This window comes from Rana temporaria, chromosome 10 (assembly GCF_905171775.1).
Source record: "Rana temporaria chromosome 10, aRanTem1.1, whole genome shotgun sequence".
Taxonomy (NCBI): domain Eukaryota; kingdom Metazoa; phylum Chordata; class Amphibia; order Anura; family Ranidae; genus Rana; species Rana temporaria.
Window position 1 is genome coordinate 73,407,972 of NC_053498.1, and position 20,538 is coordinate 73,428,509.

Below are 20,538 nucleotides of genomic sequence, written 5' to 3' on the forward strand. Positions count from 1 at the left end.
ACAGTTAAAACCCTGACAGTGAGTAGACACCACAGTGTAAGGGGTGCTGACAAATTAGGGCCCCATTGCTCCCACCATAAAATATCAGTAGAGGTCCTGATCTATGATTGGAGAAAATCTACTTCTTTACTGAAAACTCACCTTTACTTGAAAAATGGACGATGAAAGGGACATAAAAATGCTGGAAATTGCAGTGTAATTGTTTACAAAAGAAAATTAAAACAGAAACATGGATCTACTGTATGTGCAGCTGACTAGTCTCAGTCTCGAAGCTTAGGCAAGTATTGTTGATGAAGAATGGGAACTGAAACCCTGGAAAATGCAATTAAAATAGAGGTTGAAAGAAAACGGACCTTAGATAGAGAACCTGTTCTCTTTCTTTCCGTTGGACTTCCGACGGACTCATGGCGGACTTTTGCACAGTCAAAAGTCCGACCGTGTGTACAAGGCACAAGGAGCAGCAGAGGGCGGGTTCTTTGTGTTACCTTTCAGGCCCCGTACACACGGCCGAGAAACTCGACGAGCAAAACACATCGTTTTGCTCGTCGAGTTCCTTGTGAAGCCGCCGAGGATCTCGGCGAGCCAAGTTTCCCCGTTGACTAACGAGGAAATAGAGAACATGTTCTCTATTTGGCCCGACGAGATCCTCATCGGTTTCCTCGGCCGAAAGTGTACACACGGCCGGGTTTCTCAGCAGAATACGGCTCCGATCGAGTTTCTGGCTGAATTCTGCCGAGAAACTCGGTCGTGTGTACGGGGCCTTACTCTCAGCAATAGTGTTTTTTCTTCCACATATACCAATCAACTTACAAGTACCGGTAATTAAACCTTTTGCTGTAATGTTTTTGACAGACTGAAATTTAAAACTTGGTAAAAATGTAAATAATTCCATTCTTAGTAATGAAACATTATTCCATTAACTGAGGTACAGTTAAGCACTTTTATGCAACAAATATTTTTTGAGTGCCTTGTTTTTGATCAAAGTCAGGTACAGCTTTAATATACTGTATTTTCTACATTTTGACATACTGGTCTGTGGTCTAAGTTGCTGACAAGAAAGGATTCAGGTGGTGAAGTCAGTACAGAAATCAAAGCTCGCAGGCAGCAGTATATCATGGGATACATAGTCCTTAGAAATCAAAAGTAGACCAAGTGAATGAATAGAGGAGAAGTTGCAATACATGCAGGGATTCCAGGAAACTGTGGAAAAAGATGACCAGCAGATAGGCAGTACTCACAACATGAAATTAGATTTTTCAAATAAGTGTATATTGGATTGTCAAAAATAACTATCATTTGTATTGCTATTACAATACTAATGATATAAAATAAAAGAATATGTTGCGACTATATGTCTCCTTTAAGACTAGTTTAAATGATTTAAAAAATGCATACAATACATTAAAAACACAATGCAAAATTAGCAAATATACAGCCTGGTCTAGTACTATAAAAAGTCCTTTTAAAAGTGAGATTTAGGTTTTCATGCTCTGTAAAGTAAAGTAATAATGCACCAAAAACATACATACAAATAGCAATAAATCATTGTTTTAGTACGCATTTAAATTTTATATTTCATTATGTGCCCTGCTATTTACCAGAAATTAACAGCAAAGACATAAAAGAAAATAATGTTAAATAAAGACAGGGCATCGTAATGAATACCCTAGCAGCAGGGCATCCTAGTTATAATTACACTGCATTTCATACAAATTTAAATAAACTCAAGACACAAGTAGGGACCACAAGCATACAGTCCCTATGAGGTGACTGCTAGATCACATTTTCAATATACTTTAGATGCTAATTTGTGGCTATACTTGGGACGCTAACTTGGGTATGATCTTCATAGACAATCACCAAGGAAATGTGCACATCCTGGCATAAACAGCCAAAAAGACAAACTTTTCATTAAGTCATTAGAATGGTTCATCTAATGCCGAGTACACACGGTTGGACTTTTGACAGCGCAAAATTCCGCCGTGAGCCGGACATAAAAAGTTAGATGGAGGCTACACACAGTCGGACTTTTCCCGAGAAAAAAAGCTTGTCTGACTTTTTTTCTCGTAAAGTCCGGCCGTGTATACAAGGCATAAATGTCCTTGTTACTGGCTTTGGTGGCAAGAAAAAAATGCATATTTCCTCATGTGGTGGTCATGCCTACTGGAAGAGCGTTTGCTTTTAGTTTAGCGACTCATACAGAAGCCAGATATAGCAAACAATTAGCATTTTAAGAATGAGATTAACAATGGCAGCTTATATATCTCTAGTAGTAAAGGTTTTCTTATCCAACATGAAACATCCTGCGCTTTCTGCAGAGTTTTGTACTTTGTACCTGCCTTCTTTGTTTGCCCATTATGCTTTATTCTGTTTGCATTTAAAACTTTTAATATATCTATCCACCATATGGTTAGTTTTGAGTCATGGAGTCCAAGGGGTTAAAAGCTTTTTTAATTGCTATTGAAATGCAGTGGTCATGTTGCATCGTGTCATTGAATTCGCTTTGGAATCTTACCTTTCGGAAAACTGCTCTTTGCATTACTAATCTTATCCCTGTGGTTTATTATGCAGAAAGACAGTTTGAGATAGCAGCTATCTCATATTTATTACAGGAAGAGAGAATTTTGGTTCTTTTGGCAGTTGATGAAAGCTGGTCCACCATAGGTCAAGAGATTTGTACATGTTAGGCCTCATGCACACTAGGCTTCTGAATGTCTTTCTCCTGACAGGAGAAAAGCATTGTTAAAAACACGCCTAAAACCAGGTGCATCAAGCATTTGGGAGTTTATTTATTTCATTGGCCAAAATATGAATGAAGGCTGAAGCACCAAACACACTTAGCGCTGAGGCGTGTTTGGATGCGTTCAGGTATGTCTGTCGTTTTTTTTATTCCCAAACGCTCCTCTCCTGGATGCGATTTTGATGTATTCAGATTTCTGACTCTTAGGCCCCGTACACACCATAGAATCCATCCGCGGATAAATCCCAGCAAATGGGTTTCAGCGGATAGATCCTATGGTGTGTACACTCCAGCGGATCTGTTTCCGTGGATATTTCTCCCCTGGGATGGATTCCAGCAGATCGGATATTTGCTGACATGCCAAGCAAATCCATCTGCTGGAATCCATCCCAACGGATGGATCCGCTGGTCTGTATAGACTCACCGGATCCATCCGTCCGAAGGGATCCCCCGCATGCGTCGTAAGGATTAGACGCATGCGTGGAATTCCTTATATGACAGCGTCGCGCACGTCGCCGCGTCATAATCGCGGCGACGGCGCGACATGTCATCGCCAGAGGATTTCGGCGCGGATTTCAATGCGATGGTGTGTACACTCCATCGCATGAAAATCCGCCGGAATCCTCGAGAGGATTTATCCGCGGAAACGGTCCGCTGGAACGTATTCGCGGATAAATTCTCTCGTGTGTATGGGGCCTTAGGCTCCATTCACACCTAGGCAGACAAATTTGCAGCGACAAAAAAAATAGCGGCGTTTTGTACCGCGATTTGCGGCGACAAAATGCCGGTATTGTCCGCCTAGATGTGCCCCAGATTGACCCCCTCTATGGAGATGAATCCCATCTCCTAGCCGAACGCCGAAAGCCGCCTGAAAAAAAGGTCCGGGACCTTTTTTCAGGCGGCAGGCGTCCGACGTCCGGCGTTCAGCGTGGAGATGTGAACCATCTCCATAGAGGGACATGTGTTTTCATCCCTCTGGCGGCAGCGGCGTAGCACTACAGGCGTAAAAACGCCTAGGTGTGAATGGGGACTAAAGGTCCCTGCCTCTAAAAGCCTATAAACGACCCACTTTATTACAATGTAAAGTAGTGAGTGTACAGCTTGTATAACCGTGTAAATTTGCTGTCCATTCAAAAAACACACAGCCATTAATATCTAAACCGCTGGGATCAAAAATGAGCATACCCCTAAGTGAAAATGTCCATGTTGGGCCCAAAGTGGCCATATTTTGTGTGGCTACCATTATTTTCCAGCACTCCCTTAACCCTCTTGGGCATGGAGTTCACCAAAGCTTCACAGGTTGTCACTCGAGTCCTCTTCCACTCCTCCATGATGACATCACAGAGCTGGTGAATGTTAGAGACTTTGAGCTCCTCCACCTTCTATTTGAGGATGCCCCACAGATGCTCAATAGGCTTTAGGTCTGGAGAGATGCTTGGCCAGTTCATCACCTTTACCCTCAGCTTCTTTAGTAAGGCATCGGTCATCTTTCCATGTTGGAATACTGCCCTGCGGCCCAGTCTCCGAAGGGAGGAGATCATGCTCTGCTTCAGTATGTCACAGTACATGTTGGCATTCATGATTCTTTTAATAAACTGTAGCTCTCCAGTGCCAGCAGCACTCATGCAGCCCCAGACCATGACACTCCCACCCACTCCCTTGTACATTGTTTAGCCTTAAACACAGCAGTCCTATAACTCTGTGCAGTTAAAGAAAGGGGCAAATTGCTACAGGTATGCAATGCTGGAACCCACATACCTTCAGCAGGCTTACAACACTTTTTGCAAATCCCAGCTACTCTGACAGGCAAAGCTTTGGCATTTCTTGGCCATTCCTACCTTCTGCATTTTTCTACTGGTCAGTGCGCCAGCAAGCTAATGAGCCAATATGAATGTGTAGGACTACTACTGGGAGTTTTCAAGTTTGCCTGTTGGAACAGCCTAAAGCCCTGTACACATGATCGGTTTGTCTGATCGGTGGAAAAAAATTGAACATGTTTTAAAATTTTCCTATGGATAAAAAGCCGATAGAAAAAAACGGTTGTCTGTGTGGAAGTCCATCGGTCAAAAACCCACGCATGCTCAGAATCAAGTCGACGCATGCTCAGAAGTATTGAACTTCATTTTTCTCAGCACGTCGTAGTGTTTTACGTCACTGCGTTGGACGCGGTCGGATTGTTGACCGATGGTGTGTAGGCAAGACTGATGAAAGTCAGCTTCATCAGATGTCCGACGAAAAAATCCATCGGATTAGATTCCATCAGATATCCAATCGTGTGTACAGGGATTAAGATTCTGCTATGACAGTAAGGTTTGAGAAGCTGCTGCAGGTATAGTCACCACTTGGTGCCTGCACTTCAGCATTTTACCCTTTCCCTCATTGATAGGATATATTTAAGCAAATTGAACATATTTTGTACATGTATGACTTCACCAGCTAAATAGTTAATGATTTGTGAATCATCTCATATTATATGTGTGTATATTAGAACAACAGTAATGGTTAAATGAAGTGGTTTTTTATTTGTTTTGTTTTTTTGTCTCTCAATGTTACAGAACCCCTTCGTGTGACTCTAACACCCAAGAAGCTCAAGACTGGCATTGGCAGTACCGTCATCTTGTCCTGTTCTATCAGTGGATCCCCTGGTTATCATGTCCAGTGGTACAGAAATATAGAGCCTGTTACGGCAGATGAGTTCATCTCTATACGGGGAACAGATAATGAAACACTTGTTATTAGCAGTGCTCAGAAAATCCACTCTGGAGCCTATCAGTGCTTTGGGAGTCGTAAAACACAAACTGTCCAAGACTTCGCAATTGTAGTTCTAGAAGGTAAGACTGTGACATCTATCACAACTCAAAAAGATAAAAATGTGTTATTGAAAGTCCAGAATACATTTTTAGGGACATATTTACAATATAATGCCCTTTCTGGAAAGTGCATTTTTAGCTTGTAGCAAAATTTGGAACACTTGAGTTACTGATGACCTGAATGCATTTATTGGCACACATAATAGACAGAGAACAGTCCAGCACATTTTCCTGGGTTTTGCATGGCACAATGTTGCTTTAGCTGTAATAGGAAATACACTATACTCATCAGCAACACCTTTATGAGCATGTTGAGTAGGTCTTCGTCTTGTTACTTAGTTCCACTTTAACGTTTTTTTTTTTTTTTTAAAGTGTAGGGGAATAATCACTTTAGGATAGGAGGGATTCATGACTTTAAGGATTGGGAGAATTCATGAGTTTTAGGATTGGGGGGGTGAGGCATGTTTTAAGTATCTGTCACTGTTGTAGTCAGATTCACCTTTATTTGTAGTGTACAGGATGATGGTCTACCAAAATATTCTCCTTTCTATTGGTCAAAGAATAAAATTCAATTGAAAATGTTCTGTTCCCTGCAGATGGCACACCTCGTATCCTCTCATCATTCAGCGAAAAAGTAATGAATCCAGGAGAACCATTCTCACTTATGTGCTCTGCCAAGGGAGCTCCTCCCCCAACTATCAGTTGGACTCTTGATGATGAACCCATACAGCGGGATTCAGGGCACCGTTCAAATCAATATACTGCCTCAGATGGCAGCACTATCAGTTACATGAATGTGAGCAGTCCACAGATCATAGACGGGGGTGTGTACAGATGTTTGGCACGCAACTCAGTGGGGAGTGCAGAATATCAAGCTCGAATAAACGTAAGAGGTGCCTGTCCTACTTCTACATATCAGAATAGGGTCTGTGAAATCTTTTTGGGATTGTTACCAGGGCACCCCCTTTCCTCTTACCTCTCAATCACAACTCATTATTTCCTCTTCTTTATGTCACAACTAACTCCTCGTTATTCACCTGTCTGTCATATATTGTGCTCCTCTAAAACTTTACATTGTCCCATCATCTTTTTCTTTGTAAGTCCAACATTTGTGTTCTAATGCATCTACTCTACTACATAAATCTGTTAGAGAGGATCTCTTTTTAAAAAATTCTCCAGACAAGAACTACTGAGCATTCTATTTAAGTAGAACTGTTTTCGGTTTGTGTTTGTGACCATGTGATTGGCTGATTAACAATTTGTGTTAACACCAAGCAATTGAACAAGTGTACCTAGTAAAGTGGCTGGTGAACGTACAAAAGTATGTGCTAGCCAGGATTTATGAAAGACAGAAGTTTTCTTACAAAATCTATTTTAATTTTACGAAGGAGTAAGTGTCGCCTTTTACAGAGAAGTGGCTTTGGATGTAAAATGTTTCTATACTTACATACGGTATGCAGAATTATGTTATCGGGAGCATCATAGGTGTCTTCCTTTCTGCTGTCGAAGAAAAATAAAGCGGGCTGAGTGCTTCTCAGCCACTCAGATGAAGCCCTATATGTTTATGAATAAATACAAGGCAGCTTCTGATTAGCCAAGGTGGAGAGGCGGTTGAATGACAGCACCATTCCCCCCTTGGCCAATCAGGGGAAGCCTTGTATTTATTCATAAAAATACACGGCTTCATCTGACTAAGAAAGCACTCAGCTCAAATCATTTATTTTTTCTGGAAATTGTTTGTTTGGGCCAGCTTGGCCGAAATTTTTTTATTAAACTTACTTATCTTAGGATGCAATTCTAGGCCAGCCGCTAGGTGGCGATTCCATTGCGGTCGGCGTAGAATATGCAAATGACTAGTTACGGCGATCCACGAAGATCCACGCGTTCGTCGCAATCTCGTATGTCGTCGCTAGTCGGTTTTTCCCGTCGCAAAGTTACACCTGCTTTAACATTGCTTATCTTTAGAACAGCCATGTTAAAGTATGGCCGTCGTTCCCGCGTCGAATTTCAATTTTTTTTTTTCGTAAGATGTCCAGAAATACGAAACGCTGTAACACACGTCGCAGTTCAAAAAAAACGTTGGTGCGCCGTAATTTCGCGCAAAGCACGTCGGGAAATTTTAACACGGAGCATGCGCAGAACGTTCGGCGCGGGAACGCGCCTAATTTAAATGGTGCCCACCCCATTTGAATTAGGCGGGCTTGCGCCAAGCGGATTTATGTTACACCGCCGCAAGTTTACAGGTAAGAGCTTTGTGAATCAGGCACTTACGCTGTAAACCTGCGGCGGTGTAACGTAAATCAGATATGTTACGCTGCGGGGGAGCAACGTAAATGTACCTGAATCTGGCCCTAAATGTGTACATTGTCAGAAAAAACAGGATTCGAATGCCGCGTACACACGATCGGTTCAACCGATGACAATGGTCTGATGGACCGTTTTCACCAGTCAAAACCGATCGTGTGTCGGTTAGTTAACCATCGGTTCAAAAAAAGGCAACTTGTTTTAAAATTAACCGATGGATTCCTAACCGATAGGACAAAACCGATCGTTAGTAGGCAAACAATCGGTTAAAAATCCACGCATGCTCAGAATCAAGTCGACGCATGCTTGGAAGCATTGAACTTCGTTTTTTTCAGCACGTTGTGTGTTTTACGTCACCGCGTTCTGACACGATCGTTTTTTTAACCGATGGTGTGTAGGCGTGATGGACCATCAGTCAGCTTCATCGGTTAACCGATGAAAACGGTCCATCGGTCCGTTCTCATCGGATGGACTGATCGTGTGTACGCGGCATTAGAGTTGTGATTAATCACAGTATATGTATTGCAGAAGTTCTAAAGTTGCAAGCAGTAAACCTCAAGTTTTAGTTGGTCCTTAACTTTTACCTTGTATGTAAATGATATAGATTTTGATATAGATTTTGATGTCTTTGTTGGCAGATGACACAAAGCCAATGTATTTAGGAGAGTTAACTGATTAATTGGTTTAGTTTAATGTGGAGAAAGGTAAAGCTTTGCACTTGGGGGGGGGGGGGGGGCTAAATGATGCATCTTACATGATGCATCTTACATTTTATGGGGAGTAAAGCTGAGTGAATTAAGGAACTGTGTGTTCTGGTAGATCATAGACTCAGTAACAGTAAACAATACCAATGGTCAGTTTCTAAAGGGAGTGTGATACTATTTTGATAGTAGCAGAAGGTACAACTGGCAAGATTTCAAATAATGACAATTAAATTAGGAACATGGATGACCTTAGCTGTAAGGAAAGAATAGGAGTCCCAAAATAATTCACCCTTTTGAAGAGATGATTAAAGGGCTTTATGATCACCTTGTATTCATTTATAAATGGCACATATAGAACATTTTGAAGAAAGTTGTTGAGGTAAAGGTGATCACAAAAAATATGGGAGCACTCTTTTTTTGACTGGTGCAAAGAATTCGAACTTTCACTATTGGAAGGGATTTTTACTGAGAGATTGAAATGTGGAATAGTATTCCATAAGAACTGCCTCTAGATGACTCAAATGTAATAGGAAAAAAAAGTACTTTCTAAAACCACAAAATATAAACAGCTACCAATATGTATATGCAATTACATCATAGAATGTTAATTCAGGGAATAGCTGGAGATCTTTTTTGAACTGTAGTCCCCCTTCACATCTTTAAGATGCATTTTGTTGAACTCTACAAGCAAACTTTATACCTTTTGAGTGCGCAATTGAGTGCACCTTAAAACAAGACCCAACCCTTTTTGGCAGCACAGGATACCACATAGTCATACTTTGCAGTAGGCTTCAGTGCAGGTCCAGGCCTAAAGAGCAATTTAGAAACATCCTTTGTAAGGGAATTTTGCTTTCCATTGTATTCATTATGGATTAAATGTTTTGAGGAAGCAAATAATATTTTCTTTAGTTCAATGGACATGTTGTTTTTTCAAGTTATGTACACTAACAGTAAGGAACACACAGCTAAGGCTTTTCACACAATGGAAATCTACAGTGCCTTGAAAAGTATTCATACCCCTTGAAAGTTTCCACATTTTGTCATGTTACAACCAAAAAAGTAAATGTATTTTATTGGGATTTTTTGTGATAGACCAACACAAAGTGTACAAATAAGTATGTGAAAAGTGTTTTGTCCATTCATCTTTGCAAAATAGCTCAAGTTCTGTGAGATTGGATGGAGAGCATCTGTGAACAGCAATTTTCAAGTCTTGCCACAGATTCTCAATTGGATTTAGGTCTGGACTTTGACTGGGTCATTCTAACACATGAATATGCTTTGATCTAAACCATTCCATTGTAGCTTTGACTGTATGTTTAGGGTCGTTGTCCTGCTGGACAGTGAATTTCCGACCCAGTTTTAAGTCTTATGCAAACTCCAACAGGTATAGTTTTAAGATTACCCTGTATTTGGCTCAATCCATCTTTCCATAAAATCTGACCAGCTTCCCTGTCCCTGCTGAAGAAAAGCATCTCCACAACAGGATGCTGCCACCACCATGTTTCATGGTGGGGATGGTGTGTTCAGGAGGATGTGCAGTGTTCATTTTCCGCAACACACAGCGTTTTGCTTTTAGGCCAAAAAGCTAAATTTTGGTCTCATCTGACCACAGTACCTTCTTCCACATGTTTGTTGTGCCCCACGTGGCTTCTCATAAACTGAAAATGGGACTTCTTATGGCTTTCTTTCAACAATGGTTTTTTTCTTGCCAGTCTTTCAAAAAGGCCAAATTGTGGAGTGCACAACTAATAGTTGTCCTGTGGACAGATTCTCCCACCTGAGCTGTGGATCTCTGCAGCTCCTCCAGAGTTACCATGGGCCTCTTGGCTGCTTCTCTGGTGAATGCTCTTCTTGCCCGGCCTGTCAGTTTAGGTGGACGGCCATGTCTTGGTAAGCTTGCAGTGCTGTGAGCTGAACCTGTGGCCACATACAGTGTTGTACTGTACACCAGTGGCTTTACTGAACATACTGTATACAGAGCGACTTTAAATAGATAAGCACCAACCTCTGTCCACATACAGAGCTGTATACTTTACACAGCGGCTTTACTCTACATACACTATACACAGCGGCTTTAAATAGCGTGTCTGACCATCTGTTCATTCAGTGGTCCATCCCCTCTGGTAAGAGTGCATACTTTTGACAGTGGAGGATTTGTCACTTTTGAATACTCAGTATCAACTGAAGATCCTTTCCATCATCACGTGGTGTTTTCATCATTTCACTATATCTTTCACTGCAAAGTGTATGGACTCATTTATATTGGGCTGAACCGTTCTACATATTTCTACAGTTTCATTTTAGGTGTTGTGATTTGCCTTCTTTGGTGTACAGCTTGCATTTCTCTCTGGTTACTTATAGAAATTGTGTGCGCTGATTGCCTTTTTTATCAAGTTTGCAGTTGTGCCATACTCTTTCCATTTTCGTATGATGGACTGAACAGTTCTCAGTGAGACGTTCAAAGCTTTTTTTATAACCTAACCCTGCTTTAAACTTCTCCACAACTTTATCACTGACCTGTCTGGTGTATTCCTTGGCTTTCATGATGCTGTTTGTTCACTAAGGCTCTCTAACAAACTTCTGAGGGCTTCACAGAACAGCTATATGTATACAATATTTGCTTTTCTAACACAGAACTGCCACTCAGCCAATCAGGAGGCCTAGATGTAATACTGGGCACCTGATTGGCTGAAGGTAAAGGCGATCCCATTGGCCGCTGTGCAGAACAGGAAAAAGACACGCACGAGGGAGTCAGAGAACAAACAGCATCCATTGCCGTGCTTACTCACAGCTCGCCGCCTGTCCCGCTGCCTGACCCACCACCACGATGGGGTAAGTGCCGGGCAGCAAGCGGGCAGGTGGGGGGGCACAGTGGCTGCATATTATGGGCACAAAGGCTGCAATTGATGGAGCACAGTTGGCTGCATTTGATGAACACGGAGGCTGCATATGATGGACAGAGTTGGCTGCATATTATGGGCAGAGTTGGCTGGATTTGATGGGGCACAGTTGGATGCACTTAATGAGCACAGAGGCTGCATATGATGTAAACAGAGGCGGCATATGATAAGCACAATTGGCTGCATATGATGGGCACACTGGCTGCATTTGCTGGGCACATTGGCTGAATATGTTGAGCACAGTTGACTGCATATGATGGGCACAGTTGGCTGCATATCATGGGCACAGTTGGCTGCATATCATGGGCACAGTTGGCTGCATATGATGGGCACAGTTGGCTGCATATTATGGGCACAGTTGGCTGCATATAATGAGCACAAGTGGCTGCTTTTGCTAGACACAGTGTCTGCATATGATGGGCAGAGTGTCTGCATATGATGGGCAGAGTGGCTGCATATGATGGGCACAGTGGCTGCATATGATGGGCACAGTGGCTGCATATGATGGGCACAGTGGCTGCAACTGATGTTTTTGTTTGCAGTATTTGTCAGAATTTTTCAGTTCATTTGCTCCCCCTAAAAATGTTGTGCACTGGCCGCCACTGCACCATATATTTTTGACATTTTTGACAGGATCAACGGGTATGTTGTACTATACAGTACGCTTACACATAGCCGTTACTGAGCACTTGTAATTGTGTGAGTCTTTTATGATAAATTTGATTTCATTTTATTTTATTATACACACATGCATGCTTGGTAACGTGCAAATGCAACCATTCCAGGTGGTTTTTACTCCTCCCCCACATTGTTGGTCTCTTATAATGCCTTCCAATGATTTCCTCTCCAGAAAGATGGAGCCACATTTTAAGGCACTGTCCACGGATAGCATTTATATCCTGGATTGGGATGTTGGCTCTGAAATGACACCTATGCCGTTTTTGTGCAGTTTCCACAAATGGCTTATACAGCCCCTGGCTGTAGCCTTTTAGGAATACAACAACCTCCTCAGCACTCCATCTCCATCTTCAACCCGACTGCAGCTGATAGCATGACTCATGTCTAATTATGAGGTGGCCTGCCCCCTGCCAGCCCATTTGCAGGGGATTGGCTGGAGACCTCAAAAATATTACAAACAGCCACTCCCAGACTCCACCCACTACATCTGGAAGCTTCTCCAAGGTTCCAGAAAACAGGGGGAGGCACCAGAGTGAGTCATCCAGCCTCCCTGAGTCACTAATCCCTGATTCAGATTTAACCAAGGCCTGGCTCTCAGCCAAGCCAATTTGCCTACTCTGACAATTAAATGTACACCTACCACACTACCTAAAGGATGCTACACTTGCTATGCTTTGTGATGTGTCACAATATTTATTCATGCAAATGTTTAAAGTTACTGAATGAACCACTTTGTGTTTACTAAACCTTTTTCAGTGCCAGGCTATGAATTGCTTAGTCTTGTATGTACAAGTGAGTGTGTTTAAAGTGCTTGCATTGATCTATAAAACATCTCTAGTCCTGTGAGAATTTAACTCTGCTTTGTTTCTGCTAGTCCTCGCTATCATGTCTTGGGCTTTGTTAAGTGACCTTTATTAATGTTGCTGTTTGCTGTAGCATTACATGAATATTATAAGATGCAGCATTTGCATGGTGTTAAGCCTCGTACACATGATCGGATTTTCCGCAGACAAAGCGTCTGACTCTTGTGCAAAGGGCGTGTGCCTGGATTTTGTCTTGCATACAAACGGCACACAATTGTCGGCCAACAGACACGAATGTAGTGACGTACTAGATGTGCTATGTGGTTTTTAAGCTCTTTAGAGCCACCCTTTGGGCACCTTCTGCGAATGTTGGGTTTGGTGAGCATTGCTTCCGAGCATGTATGTTTGTACTTTGGACTTTTGTCCGACGGACCTGTGTACACACGATTTAAAAATCTGACAACAGACCGTTGTCCACGGAAACTTTTAAAGCCTGCCATCCAACATTTGAAATGCAACGACAATTCCCATCAGAAAATCCGATAGTGTGTACGAGGCTTAAGAAACACAGAATATTGTAGGTTGAACATTTAACGTTTTATAGTATTTACAATGATTTTAAAAGCAATATTTCTGCTTTGTCTATGGATTTTGTAATCCCTTTCCAGCAATGATTAGGTTAAGCACCATACAAATTTTTACAAGCCCTTGGTACACAAAACGGTGGTTGGCAAATATGTCTGTACCCTCATTCAGAGAAGCACCCATTTAACAATACATGAAAACTAAAACTCCTACAGCGTAGTGATTACTATCAGAAATCTGTGCCTGTTTGTTGTGTGGAAGCTTTGAAATGATGCCAGTAAAATTCATTGTTTGATAAATATTAATAACAGTCTCCTGTTTCTGGAGGATGTTTGCTGCTATCAGAACAGAAAATGCTGCTTCTTTTAAAATGGTCATACACAATAAGATTTTGATTGGACAGTTACACAAAATGTTCGAAAAAATGTCAGAAAATAGGTAGGGCATTTTAAAGGAAACGTGGCATGTTGTACGTATTTTTATTATTTTAAATATATTTTAATAGTGGTTTTCATTAAAGGGTAAATGGTAAATAAAGAAAAAATAATATAGGCCCAGATTCACAAAGGAGATACGACGGAGTATCTCAGATACTCCGTCGTATCTCTCAGAGTATCAATGCGACTGATTCATAGAATCAGTTACGCATAGATAGCCCTTAGATCCGACAGGTGTAATTGTTTTACACTGTCGGATGTTAGGATGCAGTACCGCGGCCGCCGCTGGGGGGAGTTTGCGTCGTAAGCCAGCGTCGGGTATGCAAATTAGGAGTTACGGCGATCCACGACGGTTTTTCGCGTTTCGCTACGTCGCCGCTAGTCTAGTTTCCCGTCGCAAAGTTAGTCGTGGTTTTGGGTGCCTTAACTTTAGTCAGCAATCATATTGCTGTCTAAAGTATGGCCGTCGTTCCCGCGTCGAAATTTAAAATTTAACGTTGTTGGCGTAACACGTCTGGGAATACGGAAGTACGCTACGCGCGTCGCCGTTCGAAAAAATTACGTCACTTCACGCAAAGCACGGCGGGAGTTAAGAAACGGAGCATGCGCAGTAGGTCCGGCGCGGGAGCGCGCCTAATTTAAATGTTAGCCGCCCATTCGATTTGGACTGCCTTGCGCCGGACGTATTTACGATACACCGCCGCAAGTTTCCAGGTAAGTGCTTTGTGGATCGGGCACTAAAACTGAAAACTTGCGGCGGTGTAACGTAAACGGCTTACGTTACACCGGCGCTAATGTACCTGAATCTGGCCCCCAGTGTGTACAATTGCGATACAAGTCATAATGTAATTGGATGTTATTAAAAATTACCTTTCCTTTTTAATCTGCCGCTCCTGTAATTTTCTATAAATGCAATGCAATATGGCTACCTGGTGTTGTTCTGTACACAGATTGTGTACTGACCACTCCCTAAAAACATAATTTCCTGCTTGTGTGATTGGCTTACCAATTTTCCCAGAAGTCTACCTTCTACCTAATAAGTCAGATTTTAGGCATCCCGTGGACCAAAAATGCAATTTTTGGTGAGATACTTTCAATAGCAACACGTCTAGAAGCAGGCCCAGCAGCTTTCCTCATTAGTGCTTTGCAGCTGCCACAGCTGATTGATAATTATGAAACCACTCCCATTAGACGCACAAAGACACAAACATGCATGGATTTCTTCAGAATAACAAAAGGTATGAATATGCAACAAAGGTTGTCATAATCCTTGCAATGTACATAGATCACCCGGGGGAATGTTTTTTTTCACAAAACAAAAGTTACGCTTTAATGATATGAAACATGAACTACTGGATATTAATAGTTACATTTGCAGTCAGCAGGTGGAGCTCTAGGCTTCTTTTAACATGTTTAACTGGATGACCTTTAGCTGCAGTTTTAGGGACTGTGTTGACTAGCTTTGTTTATCATGTTGAGAAGTTTCTGAGACCATTCAGAACTAAATGGAAGGTGCATTTAATCTGCAGTTGATCTCCTGACCTGCTTCAGGTGGTTTTGCATCCCGGGAGACTTGTATGGGAATGCAAATCCTGTTTGAAGCAAACAGAAGCATGGCAACACAGTTCCTTACTAATTTCAATAGTTTCATCTCACATTTACACACACCCATGAGTCACTTTGACACATTACTGAGTCAAAGTGACTCATCCCATTAGAGACACTCTGGATTGTAATTCTTGGGACTTTGAAATTCAATAAATCCAATAACTCCTGTACTTCTGTCCATAGAGCCTTTCCATGTAAAAAATACAATGGGCCAGATTCAGAGAGAGATACGACGGTGTATCTCCTGATACACCGTCGTATCTCAGAGTTAGGCCGGTCGTATCTATGCGACTGATTCATAGAATCAGTTACGCATAGATATGCCTATGATCCAACAGGTGTAACTGTGTTACACCGTCGGATCTTAACTGCAATTTAAAAATGGCCGCTGGGGGCGTTCTCGCTGATTTACGCAGAGAATATGTAAATCAGCGAGATACGCCAATTCATGAACGTACATGGGCCCGACGCAGTGTTTTTACGACGTTTACGTAAGCGTTTTCCCGGCGTATACTTACCCCTGCTTCTATGAGGCGCAGCCAATGTTAAGTATGGCCGTCGTTCCCACGACGAAATTTGAATTTTTTACGTCGTTTGCGTAAGTCGTTTGCGAATACGGGTGGACGTCATTTACGTAAGCATCGAAACCAATGACGTCGTTGCGACGTCATTTGGAGCAATGCACGCTGGGAAAATTTCCGGACGGCGCATGTGCTATTCGATCGGCGCGGGGACGCGCCTGATTTGAATAGCACACTCCCCCTAGCCGCGGAATTTGAATTCCGCCGGAGGAATTACGATCAGCCGCCGCAAGTTTGGAGGTAAGTGTTTTGTGAATTACCCACTTGCCTCTAAAACTTGCGGTGGCGGATCTTAAATCAGATAGATTACGCGGATGTAAAGATCCGCTGATCTATCTGAATCTGGCCCAATGTCTAAATGTATCTTCACCATTCCAGTACAAAGTCCTGAATTAGGTGCAACAGAGAGAGAAACAGTCCTTCAAGAGTCAATACATTGCAAACCGTTCTTCAAGAAAGTCAATACATTGCAAACCGTTCTTCAAGAAAGTCAATACATTGGTAACCAAGATGCCCATTGCAGTGTCATTAGTCTGGTGAAGCTGTAGCACTCACCCCCGAAAGGGCCCGCTCATTTGCCCCAGGTTTCATTCCCAGATTAGTGAGACAGCAGCCAGGCACACAGCAACAATCACTCTTCTGGCTCCTTGAATAGTCTAGGTATTGCTTTTTTTTAAATGTATTGCTGAATAACTTGGATAGGGCATTGGGAATTGTGGGATACTGAGCAGCAATCTGAGAGCACTCTTAATTTTGTCACTACTTCTCAGGACAGTCCCTCTAGCAATGACTCAGAAAGTGTACAGCACTGAGACACTATCAGAAATATCCCAGGGCAAATGCAATAAAATACCCCAGGCAAGCAGCAGTACTGATACACAAGGGATGGCAGCAGCAACAGTCACTAGGATCCTTCACTCAGGTCTGTACTCACATCCCTGGATACTTGGATGCCTCCTTCCGATATCAGACAGATATTTCTGAAGTGATTACTCCAGACCGGATCCTCAGTGAAATCCCTCACTTAACTTCAGAAATTCTTACCAAATAGGCCCCCCCAGCTTTGCCACAGCTAGGACCTCGATGAGCACAGGTAGGATTTCAGCTGGGCTGCCTGGAAGGGCAGCAGCTCTTCAGGCTAGGGACATCTCCTCCTGGACAAGAACAGGACAGCTCCAAACCCCAGACTATTTAGGTACTCTCCCAGCCATCTTTTGGGCACACACCCCCAGGAATTGGTTGAAACAACATAAATATTCAGGCTGCTGATTTGCCTTCCCAGCCCACTACATTCTGGAATCTTCAAGAAGACAGGGGGAAGCAAACTTCAACTAGTGCAGCCAAGAATAGCCCAATCGCAAACTGCTCCACTGATTACAGTGGAGGCAAAACAAACTAAGGCTGGACATACATTATACAATTTTCATTATAGTTTTCCTTTAGATTTACCAAAACCATATAATATGAGGTCAAACCTAAACACTTTAAATTTGTATGCAATGAGGCAGGCCCATGCATTGTATAGTTGTAGGTAAATCTAAAGGAAATTGAGTAAGAAAATTGCATAATGTATGGCCTAAATTTACCTAGCCTTCCTAGAAACCTACCTAGGAGGGTGCTACAAATGAATGAGCGCTCAAATTTGAAGACTGGTGGACAATCTAAATTCTGGATTGGGCAGTGCAAGTTTCCTTTGTCCTTAAAGAGGCTCTGTCATTGGGGAGGGGGAAACTTATTTGAAGTTGGGGAGAGAAGAATTTGGTGAGCATGTTGCTTTACCCAGCACGGACAAAGCAGGGGTTCACTTTTACCTCGTTTCCACAAAGCGGATCGGTTCGGGTTGGTACAGTTTGGAACAGTTAGAATGGTCCAGTCTATTCAGCTGAGCGTTTCCACTGCAAGTCGGACCATCAGAGGCCATACAGGGTTTAGAAAAAATACCTAGTGTGTCCACCAATCAGTGGAATGTATTGTGTGAAGCCAGTAGCTCCGCCCTAACCGAACCGTACCATTTTCTATGGCCCCACATCTGGAGCAGGAACCAAAATGGTGCGTTATGGTTTGGCTGTATGGGCCGCTTTCATAATGAAAACACCCAAAATAGCGTACCATTCCGAACCGATCCGCTTAGTGGAAACGAGGTAAAATGTCATGCGAGTAGGAATAGGGCAGAATTTGAACAAGCATATGGTGATACAATGAAATTAGTGGTAGGCAAACCATGAGAGAGTCCCAAATTTTCAATATTTTCTAAAAAACTTTATATCTTGAGCTCAATCCTTCATTGGAGGCCTCCCCTTTTAAATTTGCAGACTATTGGTACAAAAGAGAGAGATGTCCCCTTCATTAGGTGAGTTGATGTGGGTGACTTAACCCCAAATGCTGTGCGCTGCCTAGAAGCCCCCCTGGCTTGAGCTCCAGGTGGTATATAAGGAATATTACTACTTTACTGATTACAGAAACACCAGTTTTTGTTCTCAAAATCCTTTCATCAAATGTGAATTTTAGAGACTGGTTAGAAGACACAGCCCTTACAGACAAGCCTTAGGCAATATTCGCTCGGCAATTTGACACATTTACACATCATGCTTGGTCAAAGGTAAACTTTTGATTCCTAATTTGTACATTGAAATTTTCTGTGTTCATTAAATAAATCATTTCAGATATAACTTTTGTACCATACATTTTTTAAATGTTTCTCTTTAATCTGTGCTCTATTTCAGTGTTTTGTTTAAACCATTTATGTCCTTCACACACCACATTGCTACCTTTGACTTCTCCTCGTAGAATGTCTCATCCTGTCCCTAGACACCTGTCCTTTGGAATGATGTTGGGTTGTTATTGTCTCTTACTGGTGGCGGGATGCTTTTTTCTTCCCATTCTTTTTGCCCCTAGTTATGATATGCATTACTGATTTGTGTCCACCTAATGTACATTGTTTGTACCCACTTTAGGACCTCCTAGTATTCGGCCCATGAAGAATCTAACAGCAGTGGCTGGAAGAGACAGCTTCATTCACTGCCGAGTAATTGGGTACCCTTACTACTTCATCAGCTGGTACAAAGATTCTTTGCTGCTACCTGATAACCATAGACAGGTTGTGTTTGAGAACGGAACCCTAATGCTAAGCGATGTCCAGAAAGGCATGGATGAAGGAGAATATCTCTGCAGTGTCCTAATACAGCCCCAACTTTCTATCAGCCAGAGTGTCCACATCACAGTGAAAGGTCAGAGGGGCAGGGATACTTTTACTGGTTAATTACTGAGAGAATTTAAACCGATATATAAAATGAAAAATACATGACATACTTATTTTTTCCATATTATTCCGTACATTAACTGTTTTTCGAATAGTTTTTAAGAATTTACACATTTATTTCCTTTATGATCTCTAAAAAGTAAGTGGAACTGTGGGCAGACTATAAACAATCAAGTATTAACTGCTTCTTAACAAGCAGTAAATGAACTTTAATGCTACAAAATGTGCATAAAACTAATATACAAGAAACAAAGGAAACATAATAGTTTACAGTATGCTTTGCAGATATATTAAAGTTAGGTTCACATGGTTTAGTACAATGTGTTTTCTGCTCTTAAGCCTATTGGGGACAGATAAATATAGTGCTGCACTTGAATTCACTATAGTGTAATATGATTTAATAATTTCTGAAATTCTATGTAGATTTATGCTGTTTCACACCCATCATATGGCTACGTATGGTCCCACAGTGCACTTATTTAATCTTTCATGGTGTGCCCTCCTATGCTGCCTCCTCCTTATCCCCGATCTGTTTCTCTGACAAGGCCCAGCACAGGGACCTACTGTGTAAACACAGCACATTAAGGCCCTGCCCTTTACTCAGATCCCCTGCTCGCTGTGTTTGTTGGCTTTTAAAAAATAATACATCCGTAGTGGTCTCCCAGATCTGCTGAAGACTTAAAAGCTGCTCCAGTGCATCAATTATTCAGAAGCACCCGGGGAGAGATCTTTCCTAATGAATAGAACTGTGTGTGAGAGGTAGACTGAGATTGTGCACAGCTCCCTGTGTGTATGTCTGCACAGCTTCTCTCGTGCTTATGCTCAGTGGTGTGCATGTACTGTACTAATATTACAGGAACAAACTTAAAGACCACACCACTCACCACGTTTATTTATATGATTACTTAAGAAACAAATCACCTTACATTCATATTTCAGTCTGACCAAGGAGAACAGTCCCCATCTACTTCTGAATGTGTACTCTGCAATAATGTAATTTCAGGCAAGTGTAGACCTCTAACTCTTCTTTTAGGTGACCTGTGAAAATTTCTAAAATATAATTGGTCATTTGCTTTCAATGAGGTATGGGTATGAAAGTCCCCAAAAACTCAAGACAGATATGCCTTTT

The 20,538-nt window shown here is 42.0% G+C and overlaps 1 protein-coding gene across 3 annotated transcripts in view; it reads left to right on the forward strand.

The window, feature by feature from the left end:
• DSCAML1 (DS cell adhesion molecule like 1) overlaps positions 1–20,538 on the forward strand; it is a 395,567-nt gene that overhangs the window by 300,171 nt on the left and 74,858 nt on the right. For 2 of the 3 annotated variants that reach the window (XM_040325463.1, XM_040325464.1), the window contains exons 6-8: positions 5,296–5,571; positions 6,147–6,443; positions 19,105–19,377. In XM_040325463.1, the coding sequence (XP_040181397.1) occupies positions 5,296–5,571; positions 6,147–6,443; positions 19,105–19,377 (846 nt within the window). Of the gene's footprint in view, positions 1–5,295; positions 5,572–6,146; positions 6,444–19,104; positions 19,378–20,538 lie in introns of those variants that run through there. The other variant, XM_040325465.1, reaches the window with a different exon arrangement.